At 42.0% G+C, this 14942-nt stretch overlaps 2 protein-coding genes across 2 annotated transcripts in view; both read right to left on the bottom strand.

The window, feature by feature from the left end:
• nebl (nebulette) overlaps positions 1 to 14942 on the bottom strand; it is a 174541-nt gene that overhangs the window by 28322 nt on the left and 131277 nt on the right. The gene's annotated exons all lie outside the window — the stretch shown is intronic.
• The window catches only part of LOC115378993 (nebulin), a 93753-nt gene that overhangs the window by 22514 nt on the left and 56297 nt on the right, over positions 1 to 14942 (bottom strand). The window contains exons 44-51 of the mRNA XM_030079622.1: positions 12535 to 12645; positions 11269 to 11379; positions 10899 to 11006; positions 9520 to 9630; positions 8338 to 8448; positions 3587 to 3697; positions 1538 to 1639; positions 875 to 979 (exon numbers count right to left, since the gene is read on the bottom strand). Of these exons, the coding sequence (XP_029935482.1) occupies positions 875 to 979; positions 1538 to 1639; positions 3587 to 3697; positions 8338 to 8448; positions 9520 to 9630; positions 10899 to 11006; positions 11269 to 11379; positions 12535 to 12645 (870 nt within the window). The remainder of the gene's footprint in view (positions 1 to 874; positions 980 to 1537; positions 1640 to 3586; positions 3698 to 8337; positions 8449 to 9519; positions 9631 to 10898; positions 11007 to 11268; positions 11380 to 12534; positions 12646 to 14942) is intronic.

Raw genomic sequence — 14942 nt, 5'->3', positions numbered from 1 at the left:
AGTGACAAAAATTCACTGAATTTCAGTGTGTAGGCAGCAGCAGTAACATGGAAGGGCACAAGGCAGTAAAAACGCCTAAGTTTATACAGGTTGGAAAAATGTTAATATTTCAGGAAATAAATCATGTGAAGCCCTACTTTTTTTTTCCTGGATCAGTGACACTTGTGGGCATCTGAAAAAATGTTCTGTACATAGATTCCAATGTTTCTCAATTTTTGTAAAATAAATTATCATTTATTTATTTCATTTATATATATATATATATATATATATATATATATATATATAAATTATTTATGGCACTATAATTCTTTCATACTGTGTGAAAGACATTTTTGAATGACTCCATGTGATAGCCACAGCTGTGCTGTTTCCATAGAGGTGCAGCACTTGTAACTGCAGTGAAAAACAAACCCACAGTGAGCCAAAATGTGAGGGGAGCAGAAAACGCCCCCAAACTGCTTGTATTGGGGTTCAGAGGGTTAATTACAGAGATGTGAGTGGATCTAATCAGCTGCTGTCACCCTGAGAGCAGCAGCAGCACACAGTCACTCCAGATGAATTTTAACCATAATAAAAGCTAGTTTTTAGCTGCTCACGCCTGCGGTTTGAGCCCAACACACACATATGTGCCACCAAAACATTCAGCACGTTCAGCTGAATCTACCAAGAACCACCGTGAAGCGAAGCGACGTGAAGTTTGGACGTAACGGCCGTCAGAAGCCCAGGAGGCAGATTCACACAAAGCAGAGTCAACGGGAAGAAATGTCGCCTCTGTGTCTATTCCAGCCTTTCCAAACATGGGAAATGAGATGAGGGGCTGCTGTGTGTGTGTGTGTGCGTGCGTGTGTGTGTGTGTGTGCATGTGCATTACCTGACTGGCCAGTTTAGAGGCCTCTTTAGCGTGTTGGATGTCGGATCTGGACAAGACGGATTCATCGCTGTAAACCGCCTTATTAGCCTGAGCCTTGTAGCCCACCTGCAGAGGACACACACACACACACACACGCACGCACACACACACACACACACACACACATATGCACAAGAGAATAAAAAACATCATGCACACTGAAAAATCTGCAAAATATATGCACAAACCACACAAGAGCACAGATACACACAAAAAAATACACATTCACTCAAACACACACACACACACACACACACACACACACAAAAACACAGTAAACGTACACACACTCTCACATGCACACGTTATTGTAGCATGTTAAATAATTCACGCTGTGTGCTCTGTGTGAGATATGTTGTTTGACCAGTGCTGTTTCACTGTCTCATGAATGGCCACACACACACACACACACACACACACACACACACACACTGCCCATACAGAGGAAAACAGTAGGAAACTCTTGTTATGTAACATCAGACAAACTGTCCAACAGGCTTAATTATTAATTAGTGTCTGTTCTGGGGACAGCTGGTGATTGGGACGGTTGTCACGGTGATGGATGCTTTATGGGACAGTTACATGGACACAGACACACACACACACACAGACACACACACTCACGTTGCTGGCCAGCTTGGCAGCGTTGGTGGCGCTGATGATGTCGGGTCGGTCTGCCACGGCGTTGTAGTTATGAAGCTCCTGTTTACCTTTCCTGTAGCTCACCTGCACGCAAACACACACAGATACACAGTGTGTGTTTGTGTGTGTGTGTGTGTGTGTGTGTGTGTGAGGTACATGATACTGTGAATGAATGCCTGTACAAAAGCAGGAATTTAACAGACACTCTTTTGGAGATTCCAGGACTTTCCCATGACTTTGAAGGCCCCGCCCGGTGAACCTGAACGCCTCAGGTGATGTGTGCTGTGGTCAGATTGAAACACCACAGAAGAAGAAACTGCTGCTGTATCAACACAAATCTCAGGATGGAGAGAGCTCAGGAATACAGATGAATTTGGATGTTATATTTAAAATATTTAAAATCTTAAATATTTATTGTTAAAAAAAAAAAGTATAAAATAAATCCATACGCTTTGTGTCTCCTCCTCAGCTCCACCTGTCCAGTCTGATGCAGCTCAGGTGAGCAGCTCTGACATAACTTCCACCTTTTACCAAAGTTTATAATGCTCAGTTTGTGTTGACATTGTGCAGAATGTGTCACTTTAATTCTGTGTTTATTATTGAGGTTGTAGTTTGCAGAGGTCTGCATTATACTGAGAGGGGTTTCTGATTTTTTGTCCCTCTGTATTAGTATACAAAGAGGTGGGACAGAATAGTGGAAACAGCTGCCAGTAAAGTGCAGCACTAACTATGAGCTCAGTGCCAAACATGGAAGTGAATGAACACCTCTGTTACCGTGACAACAAGACAAGCTGAGCATGACAGGCAGCAGGAGAGGAAACAGCAGCTGGATTAGATTAGATTAGATTAGACTGGACAGGTGGAGCTGATAAAGTGACATCAAGGAATTCCTCCCAAAGTTCCTCCAAGGCCAACAGAAGCTGAGGATGTGAGCAGCTGTTCTGTTCGCTGTTTACCAAATAAGAACTAGCCCATTCTGAAGCAGAGGATTGTGGGTACACGACATAAAACAGCCCGGACAGGCCGGTGAACTGGAAAAAAAAAAAAAAAACAGAAACCAAAACCACAAGACTCAGAGTCGTGAAAAAGTGGCAGCCAAAAAAAAAAAAAAAAAAAAAAAAAAAAAGTGTCCAGTTAGATCAAAACCTGAAAAATAACATCTGTGAGCCGAACAACACTGCCTCTGGGTGCCAGAGATACACACACACACACACACACTCTTCACAGTCTTACATAACAGCTTCTTCTTGTTGTTGTTGTTGTTGTTGTTGTTGTCGTCACAGAGAAACCACATCACTGCTCACAGAGCTCTGTTGAAGGAAACCTGGGATTTTCGGATCCCAGAGGCGCGGTTACATGAACTCCCTGTCGGTTTCCACGGTAACCGGCGCTCCGAAGCCAAACGGTTACTTGAACTGACCTGCGGTTTTTGGCCAGAATACCAATCGAGCCGGACAGTCGTCATGGACACGTTTTTTTTTTTTTGTTTTTTTTTGTGCTCCGTCTCATGACTCACAGTCACAGTAAACAGCTTCAGAGCTAAAACAGAAAATCTGATCTGTGACAACAGTTTGATTCACCTGTTACGGTGACGGTTGAGGCAGAACCTGTTGAATCGCTGCCTTGGGAAGCAATTTTCCCCAGCTCACGCTCTTTCACAGCTGCTGCCGTGTTCCCTTTTTTTTTTTATTATTTTTTTTTTTTTTTTTTACGTGTTTCCCATGTTGCAGTAAAATCTCACATTCAACAGGCGATAACAGACTTCCCTGTTATCGGCTGAATCCTTTTAGCCGCCCTCCAGTGACGACAACAACAGCAATAATACAAATAATGATAAGAAGGAGGAGAAGAAGAGGGAGAGGAAGAGGAGGAAGAAGAATGATGATGATGATGATAATAACAATACTGTGATACTTTATTGATTTGATGGGAAGCTTCTTCTTCATTGACTTTGAACATTCCATGAGGAGTTTATTTGTGTGTGTGTGTGTGTGTGTGTGTGTGTGTGTGTAAGAGTGTGTGTGAGTTTACTTCGCTCTGGTTCTTGTTGACCTCCATGGCGTGCTCCACCTCTGGAAGCTTCTCCATGTTGGTGTAGCTGGACTTTCCCTTCTCCTGGTTATACTTCTCCTTATAGTACTTCTACAGAGAGAGAGAGAGAGAGAGAGAGAGAGAGAGAGAGGGAGAGAGAGAGAGAGAGAGAGAGAGGGACAGAGTCTCATATCAATAAAGCTGTTTGCTTGTTGAAATGGATTGAAGGAATCAGCGATATTCAAAACATTATTTCACAAACACTCTCATTTTGAAAACCTTCCTACAAAATTTAAAAAGTCGAGACACTTTTTCAGCAAAATCTCGTCTCATCATTTCATCGTCGTCGAGAGGAGGAAACAGGAGAGGAGGAAACAGGTGAGGAGGAAACAGGAGAGGAGGAAACAGGTGAGGAGGAAACAGGAGAGGAGGAAACAGGAGAGGAGGAAACAGGAGAGGAGAGCAGGAAACAGGAGAGGAGGAAACAGGAGAGGAGGAAACAGGAGAGGAGGAAACAGGTGAGGAGGAAACAGGAGAGGAGGAAACAGGAGAGGAGGAAACAGGAGAGGAGAGGAGGAACAGGAGAGGAGGAAACAGGAGAGGAGGAAACAGGTGAGGAGGAAACAGGAGAGGAGGAAACAGGTGAGGAGGAAACAGGTGAGGAGAGGAGGAAAGAGGAGAGGAGGAAACAGGTGAGGAGAGGAGGAAACAGGAGAGGAGGAAACAGGTGAGGAGAGGAGGAAACAGGAGAGGAGGAAACAGGAGAGGAGAGGAGGAAACAGGAGAGGAGGAAACAGGTGAGGAGAGGAGGAAACAGGTGAGGAGAGGAGGAAACAGGAGAGGAGCAACACGTTTTTCGAGCAGAAAATATATTTAACTTGATAACCTGACTGATAGGTAACTGTCTGATGTGACAATCTGAGGATTTTCTGTATCTACTGTGTTTTTATTGTTGATTTTTACTGTGGTGTGGGCTGGTTGATATGCCTGAATGACGAGGGAAGGAGAGAACAGCGTGAGAGGATGGAGGGGAAGAGAGAGAGAGGAGTCAGATGGAGATGAATGAAAGAGAGAGAGAGAGAGGGAGGAGCAGAGGAGGAGGGAAGAGAGAAATCAGGACAAGTGAGGGAAACGGTTCGGGGAAAAGCGAGAAAAGAGAAGAAAGAGAGGGAAAAGAGGCAGAGAAGATAAAGAGAGGAAGAGAAACAGAAAGAGGAGAACGCGGGAGGAGGGAGGGAGGGGCTGATATACTGAGAGTGAGAAAACAGTCGTCTTATGACTAATTCATCCTGCTGCTGCACCGCCAGTGAAGCCGCGCTCCCTCCTTCGACTAAAATAAGCCGAGCGGCGTCCCGCGGCGAGAGGAGCCTCGGTCCTCCTCCTCTCTCGCTGACAGAAACTCATCAGCGCCAGGAGAGACTCTGAGACGCTCGCGTTCCCAGGAAACCGAGCGATGACGCACGGCGCAAAGTTAAAAATACACGCACGGAGAAACGGAGGAAGCCGGGCAGGTTCGCAGCACCGCCGCCGAAAACAGGAATCACAGAACTTGAAGACGCATGAAGAGAGAAATCATTTAAAGATGATGTCGGTGACTTCAGTTCAATAATGAGGCACAGATTACGGTAATCTGGGGAGGAAAAAAAGCAGGATTTATTCCAGTTGCTAAGCAGAAAAAAAATCCAAAAAGTGAAACTGAAATGTTGGTCAGCAGTTTGGTCCAGAAGGCTCAGAATCTGTTTGGTGGATCGCCATGAATTTTGCGAACAACAGTCCCGATGCCCGGAGGAGGAAACCTGCTCCGTCTGGTGACCCCCCTGACCTTCCCTCTAGCGCCACCAGCAGGACCAGCAGGGCCTCTGTGGAGGAAATAATAATGTGCATTTCCTCTGAACATGAACAACAGCATCCAACGATCAGTGGGCGTTCATGTCCAACCATTTTAAAAACACCAAAGTTATGATGAGGAAACCAAAAGTGTGATGTTTTTCCCCGCACTGATTAAAAAAAAAATAATAATAATAATAATAAAAAAAAAAAAATTTGATCTACGTCTGGTATAAAAAAAAAAAAAAAAATTTGATCTATGTCTGGTAAAAAAAAAAAAAAAAAAAAAAAAAAATTAGATCTACGTCTGGTAAAAAAACAAAACCAATCAAACATTATTCTCACCAATGCCAAAATATGTACACATTAACAAGCGCACAGAGAGGTTTGTCAGTGTTATTGAAGCTTAGAGGAAATACACAGTGGAGGAGTAAAAACTGTACATGTATTTATACGGCCATGCTGACTTTTAATCGCATTTTATTGTAAATGTAAATGTTCTTTATTTATATAGCCCTTTACAACAAACCTTTCGGTGAACCAAAGTGCTTAACAATAAAAGGAATAAATAAAAACAATGAGAGACAGTAAAAACAATAAAAACAATAAAAAACAAAAATAAAATACAATAAAATACAATAAATAGAATACAATAAAATAAACTTAAAATGTCATCATGCTACTGGGTTCTAAAAGTCATCCTAAATAGACAGGTTTTTAGTCTTGTTGTTATTACATTATCATTGCAGTTTTGTTATGATATTTTATTGTGTTTATATCCAGTTTTGTATTATGTTTTGCTTTGTGTATCCAGGACGTCCCCGACTAAATGAAGGTCTGATTGAGAAAAATGAATGAATATTAATATCACAGATTTGCTTTTTGACCTTTTTTTCGTGCCTGGCAAGTGAAATAAAGAGTTTATTTTATTTTTGTTTGATGTGTGTGGATTCTCCAGGCTGAGAGGAGTTTTGTTTTTCTGCAGACGCTGTTTGGGCTCCTGTCTCTGTGTTTTCTGCTCCAGTTCACTTCACCTCGCAGGTCAACACACACGAAAGCCGCGTCCCACTTCGGCGCCGCGCTCGTCTGAAATCTGCCGACACCGAGGGACTAACAGCCAAATGAACCGGACAAACGGATTGAAATCAGACGTTCATGCTAATAAATATTCTGACAGATTAATAACCACCAGTATCAGAATCACCACAGCTGTTTTTTTTTTTTTTCGTTTTGTCTGACTCAGTGCAGAAATCTCCACGTTAACACTCAGCCTCATGTTCAGCGCTCAAATCTTGTTTTTCCAACATGATAAAAAAAAAAACAATCTGCCAGTGGGATGAGATAATCCCACGTTTCCAACACCAATCAGCTCGTTTTCATAATTTTCTTGAGTCAAGTGACATTTATTTATTTATTTATTTTATCTTAGTGGGCTGATCTGCCTCATTCTGCCTTATTTCAGCAGATTTATACTTGCTCCAAAATAAAATAATAAAACAAGTGAAACTGAAACTGGAAAACAGACTGGATTATTGTATAATCCCACTGGTGGAATATTTTTCTTCACCTTGTTTGAGGAAAAGTGAGATTGAAACACTGAAGACAGAGGCCACATCCTGATCTTTGATACTGAGCAGCCGTCTGGTGAAATCACTGTCTATAGACGGTGACCTTTGACCTGCCACCACTGCTCCTGTCTGCGTAATCACAAAAAAAAAACTTAGTTGATTAATTATTCTTTAACGAACAGGAAATCGATCATTACAATTTGATAATCCGTTAATCGTTTAAACTTCTATCAATTTGCTGCCTTTCCTTTTGCAAAAACGCATGCTGATTATGCTCCGACTGCCCAAAATCTTCCTTTTCTCTGTTCATGTCTTAAATAAAAATAAAATTTATACTTTGTTGTTGGGGTTTTTTATCACCTCCCATCAGCATTTATCTGTTTTTCTCTTCTTTTCTTTATACGCTCAACGATTCACTGACAAACTGAAAACATAAAGCACTAACTGTATACTGTATATACTGTATATACATACACACACATACATGTATAGGCAGTGGATCAGTTTCTGTTGCTGTGTGTGTGTGTGTGTGTGTGTGTGTGTGTGTGTAGGCAGTAGGTCAGTGTCTGTGTCCTCAGGCAATCCAACACAACACAGCTGTTCTCCGTGTTCACGCCTCAGCACACACACTGATACACTTCACCACTGTGTGTGTGTGTCTGTGGGTGTGTGTGTGTGTGTGTGTGTGTGTGTGTGAGAAACGGGAGGCAGAGTGGGATGTTGGTGTTTTCGCGCCTCCCATCTGCTCTATAGTTAGAAATGTGAAGCGGCTCAGGGCCTCGTGTCTCAGATCAGCCGTCATCGCTTCATCAACAAAAACAAACAAAAAACAAACTCTTTTTCTTTTTCTTTTTTTTTCTTTTTTTTTTATATGTGATCATGAAGGTGAAGAAGCAAAACTTGCTCTTATTCTCTGCCCGGCGACACAGACGGCTCAACGGAGCTCAAACGTCTGTGCAGTGACGAGTTGGATGATGAAGGTTTTAGGATAAAACTCCTGAATGAACGCAGGAACTCAACACACATTAAATAATAAAAAATTAAAAAAAAAAAAATAATAAAAAATATAGTTGACTAATGATGGAAAAAATTAAAGTGTAACTGAACACACATGCTTGATTTGGTAAAATCAAAACCAGCTCTGATTTAAGAACAGATTTATCACTTTTATGATTTTTTTTTTTTTTTTTTGCACACCAACACACACACAGCAAATCCACATAGTCTGAAAAAATATTCTTCACAATATCTCACACACACACACACACACGGTGCTTGACGTTAAAAGTTCTGTCAGTGTTGAGCTGTTAATCTGTGTGTGTGTGTGTGTGTGTGTGTGTTGTGAGGCTCTCTTACGTCGCTCTGCGTGCGGCTCAGCTCCTTGGCGAAGACCGTCTCGATGGTTTGGGGCATGTGGGCGTACAGACTGCTGCCCGCCTCCCTGCGCCCCTCCTCCCGGTACGCTTTCTGCAACACAAACACACACAAAAAAAAAAGTGCAAAATCAATCAATCAAAGGCTTGTCGTAAACCTCATCAGTCTGCAAAGAGGAAACACCGGCAGCAGGGTCAGTAAGGAACAGATAAAACTAAAAATAGGTAAGGTATGAAAAATGAGCAAATAAAAACTCCAAGCAGTGGATAAAAAGGAAATGCATGGTTAAGAGAAAATACTAAAAGAGGGAACGTGAGCAAAACAAGAAAATAAACGATCCAGTATTAAAAGGAAAGCAATCCAGAAAATAATCCAGAAAATAAGTCTCATCCTTTAGCAATAAAGACACACCAGAGGCAGGACTAAGGCCAATAAGAAACACATAAAACTAAAAAGAGCCAAATAAAAGTGGTAATAAAATGAGAAAGGCATGAAAAAGGAGTAAACTAACTAAAAAAAACAAAATCTCGAGTTTATAGTGGTGCGTTTTTGTTAAGTTTCCAACAGTCCTGGCATGAATTCGCAGGATTGTGTTTTAAACATCAATAACTCCCACTGAGACCAGTCCAGCCTCCCAGCAGCGATTTATTGTTAGTGCTCGTCTTCCTCCGCAGTAAAACTACATTTCCCATCAGCCCCCTGTGCCTCCTCCCCCTCCCTGAAGAGGATCAACATGTTGGAAGTGATTTTTCCATCAGCCTCCCACTCCTTCCACCGTCTGCCAGCTGACAGACTGACTGACTGACATTTAAAGGAATACTCCTCAATGTTTTGGGTGGAATACTCCTTTTATTGATTTACCCAGACTGAGACGAGACGTTTGATACCAAAAACAAGACGTGTGTATTTCAAATCCACATGATCCACTGTGTAAATAAAACAGAGCTGCTGGAGGTTTTATTTCAGAGTGAGGCTAACGACTCCCATAGACTTCAGGTCTTTATGCTAAGCTAACAGGAAATGCTACCCACAGGAACTGAACCACTGGACGTACAGAGGAGAAAATGGGGTCCAACATCCAGTCTCAGTCTGGGGAAGTCATAAAAATGGGATTTACCCCAAAACGATGTATTCCTTTAAGGCCTGGAGCTAATCGGAGCGTACCTCGCTGCAGAGCAGAGTCTGCTCCTTGGCGTGTTGCATCTCTTTGGTCTCAGGAAGCAGAGCGTACAGAGAGCTGACCAGCTCTTTCTTACCGGCCTCTTTGTATTTACTCTGCAAGAAAAACAAACAACAACAACAACAACAACATGTCAGCGACTGAGGGCCACATCACAGCTTCCTGCACATCAGAGGCCTGCAGGGGGCGGGGCTACCTGCACGAGACACACAGGTGTTTTACTGAGGACACAGGTGTACGAAGGCAAATCATGGAGCCGGGTGAGGTGGAGTAATATTCTGAGAAAAAACTCAGAATTTCAGGGATTAAAGTCATAAATTTACAATAAAAAAAATCAGAAAATACTTTTTTCCAGGAGATCCTGGTGATTTGAGCCCAGAATAAGCAGATTGTTTTCTTCTGAATCGGCCCGAGTCACAGCAACGTCTCTTCAGAGTCCAGATGCTGAGGAGGAGATTGGGATTCTGGACTCAAACCAGCAGGATTTCTGTATTTTTTTCCACCACATAAATATGAGTTTTTTCCTCATAAATTTACGACTTTAATTTCAGAATTTCTTTCTAATCGCAGAATTTGAGGATTTTTTTTTCTCATGAATTTGTGAATTTTCTTCTCATAAATTTACCTCTTTAATCTCGGAGAATATTCAAGTTTTTCTCTCATAAATTTACGACTTCAATCTCAAATTTTTTTTTTTTTTTTGTTTTTTTCCAGAATATAAACCCTCGTTCCACCAGCTCATTTTATTTTCTCCGTACAGTGGCCCTAACGCGCTGTCGTACATGAATTATCATGGATTTAATTCAAAATTTTACTTGATGCCAAACTCCAAACTGCACTCGGCAAATTCCCCACCAATGTTGAGAGCCATCTGAACTTCAACACCCAGAATTCCTTTCAGGCGTCAGGCGTCGGCTCGCTCACGTCGACGAAGAGACGAGGAGAAAACTAAAATGTCGAGTCCAGCTTTTCTCTGTTTGGATTTTATTCTCTGGAGTTTCGATTCACGACTTCCCGCGTGAGGAGTGACGCCTCCGTACCCGGCAGCCTCGTTTGATTTTTGTCCAAACTGCGTGAATCTGCAGGATCTTAATTAGGAGAGACGCCCCTCTCTGCCTCGTGATGACAGCGGCGTGTTTTCGGAAAACTCTTGCCGAGAGCAGCTTCAATCAAAACTTTCTGCACTGATAATATTCACATCGGTGTTAAAAAAATTACCACTGGCAACCTTGATTAATCTTTTATCAACACTGCCTGAAAGAAATCCATACTGGGTAATCACTATTCAGCAGAGAAACACACACACACACACACACACACACACACACACACACACACACACACACACACACGCGGTTCCCACCTCGCTGTGAGTCTGAGCCATCTCTTTAACAAACTGCGTCTCCAGCGTCTCCGGCAGCAGGGAGTACAAGTTACTGGACAGATCCTCTTTGTCTTTCTTGTATTTTGACTGCAAAATGTGGCGACAACAGATCAATACACACACAAAACCAAAAATATAAACGCCAGTAAAGATAAATATGCAGATTCTCAGTGACAGGTTGTCAGAGACAGAACTGGAAATAAAGACTGGATGTTAGTTAGGAACACGAGTGCATTTTAGACAGACATACAGAAACTGTGGGCTTATGCTTCCCATTGACATGCACAATGCATTTCTGCACACAAACACACACACACACACACACACACACACACACACACACACACACCTCACTCTGCAGCTCGGAGATCTGCTTGGCGAACTCGATCTCGTTGGTCTCCGGCATTTGGTGGAAAACACTGCTGCTGATCTCCTGTCTGCCCTTCTGCTTGTACTTGTTCTGGAACACACACACACACACACACACAGACACACGCGCACGCACACGCACACACAAACACAGAGATACAGGTATTCATACAGCCATGTACAATGATGCAAACAGTCCAAAAAACACCAATTTTGATCATGTGGACTTGAGATGCACGTCTTGGGATTTAATAAAAACAAACTGGAGCGGTTTCAGGGGAAGTTCATTTGTGGTGGATCTTCCTCTTCCTTCAGTGGTGCACAGATCACAGCGATAAACAGAAGGATAAATATGTTCGGTGGTTATATTTCCACTATCTAACTTCTCCTGAATCGACTTGTTTTTTTTTTTTTAAAAAAACATCCCATGACGTGTGTTTCAAATCCACATGACCCACTGTGTAAATCAAACAGCCTCAGAGCTGCTGTAAGGTTTATTTTTTCACTTTGACAGAGCCAGGCTAACAACTCCCATAGACTTCAAGTCTTTATGCTAAGCTAACAGGAAATGCCACCCACAGGAAGTGAAAAAATGGACGTATAGAGGTTAAGATGGTGTCCAACATCTGGTCTCCAAGTTGGAAAAAGGGGATTTTGCCCGACATGCTGGAGTATTCCTTTACGTCTGCTGGCACAACAAACCCTGAGAATGTCTCAGTGATCGGAAAAGTGATTTCAAGGGTGCAAAGAGAACGAAATCTGAAATAAAAACACAGCCGGTCGAAGAGCACACATGTTGACAGGATGCAGCTTCTCGCTGTCAAAGGCGAGCAAAACAAACCGAGGCGTGGACTGATGCTCACACTCAGCTGTTTCTTGTTGCTTGTTTTCATTTCAATTCACAACTCAGAATCATTTCTGACTCATGCATTGTGCAAGCTGTGTGGTGTCGACGCCCACAAGGAGAGGAAACTCTGTGCTCTTATCTCGAGTCAGTTCTCGCAGGAAACAACAAATGCTGATTTTCTTGTTATGTGAATTGTTATGTGCTGTGACGTCTGAAAGCACACCTGAATTTGGATGTGCGATCAGCTTCATTTGTAAATTCTGAGTTGAAATAAAAAATTACAACTTAAATTGGATTGGATTTGACTCGCCCGCCCACAAACCCTAGAGAACAGAATTAAAAATCTGCAGCAGGACTCTGACCGGCTGCAGGCGAGGAGTAAACGGGACGTCCGCCCACCTGGCTCTGCAGCTCCATGACGGATTTAGCGAAGTCCAGCTCGGCCGTGTGCGGCAGCAGAGAGTACAGGCTGCTGCCCAGCTCCTTCTTCCCGCCCTCCCTGTACCTCACCTGCACAGGAAAACAGGCAGCAAGACAGAGATGATGTTTGATTTTGCACATGCAGAGGAATGACAGAGCTTAAACCTGAACTGCAGGACACACAGTCAAATTATACAGTGAAGATTTCTACAGGCCTCAAGGTGCAAAATGACCATAATGCACCTGTGAGGTTTGATATGATCACCTGTCAACACTTATGACTGAGACTGAAAATTGACTATGAGCTAAATTTCCCCACATATTAGACTTTAAAAACTTGTTGCAGCTCCATTTAGTCTTTTGCATACGCTCAGTGTCCACTTCATCATCTCCACCTGCATAATCTAATCTAATCCAATCCAGCTGTTGTGCCATAAAGTTTCCTTTCCTGCTGCCTGTAATGCTCAGGTTGCTATGAACTCAGCAGTTTGACTGACGCTTGTCTGGATCACAGCTGTTTCTTTGTTTTAGTGCATTCTGTCTTCATGCCTGCAACTAAGGATTATTATGTACTGATTTGTTTTCTGGGAAATCTACAAAAACCTAAATACACCACCAGCAAGCAAAGTTCACTTGATTTTCTTTAAAATAAATAAATAAATAAATAAAAAAGTTATTTTTGCCTATGAGTATTTTTGTTTTGTTTTGTTTTTGTTGGAAAGCAGTGTCTTGTCAAAAAAAAAAAGAAAAAAAAATCTTATTTAATTATAACTAATAAAAATAGTTTTTAAACATAGGACAAACTAATAAAATGAATAAAGACCTTCTTGCAGCAAAAAAGTAAGAAAAATTTAAAAAATAGTAAAAAAAATAGTAAAAAAAAAAAAAACGTAAAAAAGTAACAAAAGAAAACTATTCAAAGTATATAAAAATATCCATAATTAATAGCAAAAAAAAAAAAAATATTCAGATAAAGTACAAAAGGATGAATAATGAAAAAAGAAAATTGCTGATTGAAATTCTGATCAGTTTGTGGCTGTCGGGTCATGTGAGCAGTGAGGTGCAGATGTTGCAGCTGTTCACTGCAGCTCTCAGACCTCCTGAGCTCCAGACTCAGCTCACAAACCTCCAACATCCCTAATTTTAACAGAGCGGCTCACTAAAAGCACTGCCGGCCGGGATCCTGAGCTTCCTGACTGATAAGGCCTGGGAATGCAGCGACTCTGAGCCTCGAGGAGCTTTAAATAGCACCTGCTGCCGAATTTAAGACAAACCTGCAGCGGCTGGCAGCTTCCGACTGAAAACAGCAAATCAAAGTCCTGACACTGTACAGAAAAAGCAGACCTGACTCTCTTATCTCGCTTTTTGTTGGCCTTACTTTCCGACCGCTCCACATGCCACCGCACACTGTAAGGAATTTCACTGTAAAATAACAGTAAAATACTGGCAGCAGGGACGCCAGTATTTTACTGTTATTTTACAATCAATCTACTGTTATTTATTTTAACAGTATATTACCGTATTTTGGATTACAGTATATGATTGTAGGATAACGGTGGGTGTTATGGTAATTTTACAGCGCATCTACCATAATTTATCTAACAGTATAATACCGTTTTTTGGAGTACAGCACATGACAGTAGGATTACAGGGTTATGGTAATTTTACAGCGCATCTACCGTAATTTATGAAACAGTATAATTCCGTTTTTTTGGATAACAGTAGGCTACATGACAGTAAAATGGTAAATGGACTGTATTTCTATCGCGCTTTTCTAGGATACTTATCACTCAAAGTACTTTACACTGTTTTGCCTCCTATTCACCCATTCACACACTGATGGCAGAGGCTGCCATGCAAGGCGCCTAACTGTCCATCAGGACAGAGTCAGTGTCTTGCTCAAGGACACTTCGACACACTCTGGAGGAGCTGGGGATTGAACCGGGAACCCTCTGGTTACCGGACGACCGCTCTACCTCTTGAACCACGCCACCGAATAGCTATGAAACATGGTAATTTTACAGAATATGGCAGTGTGTTAAGCTAGCGGAGGACACGGAGAAGCAGCGTAGCACGGAGTGGACAGTGTGATTACTCACTCTGACGCTGTTTTCAAGAACCAAGAACCAGAACTGACAAAGAAGAACACTCACTCTAACACCGTTTTCCAGAAAGTCAAGTTCAGGAATAGCCAGTTAGGCTAGGCTACATCTTGTCACTCAAAATGAGGAGTTTGATCAATAAAGAAGTGCTAAAAAAAAAAGAAAAGAAACATAAACCCACAATCATCAGTAAGATGCTGAAGATAGTGACTGGACTTGAGAAGGGATCATACAGCAGCGCCTGTCTCCACTGCTTGACAGAAAATACTGTTTAATGCTGTTAAA

Source organism: Myripristis murdjan, chromosome 20, assembly GCF_902150065.1.
Source record: "Myripristis murdjan chromosome 20, fMyrMur1.1, whole genome shotgun sequence".
NCBI classification, from domain to species: Eukaryota; Metazoa; Chordata; class Actinopteri; order Holocentriformes; family Holocentridae; genus Myripristis; species Myripristis murdjan.
The sequence above is the reverse complement of the archived record's forward strand: the minus strand, read 5'-3'. Positions and strand labels throughout refer to the sequence as shown.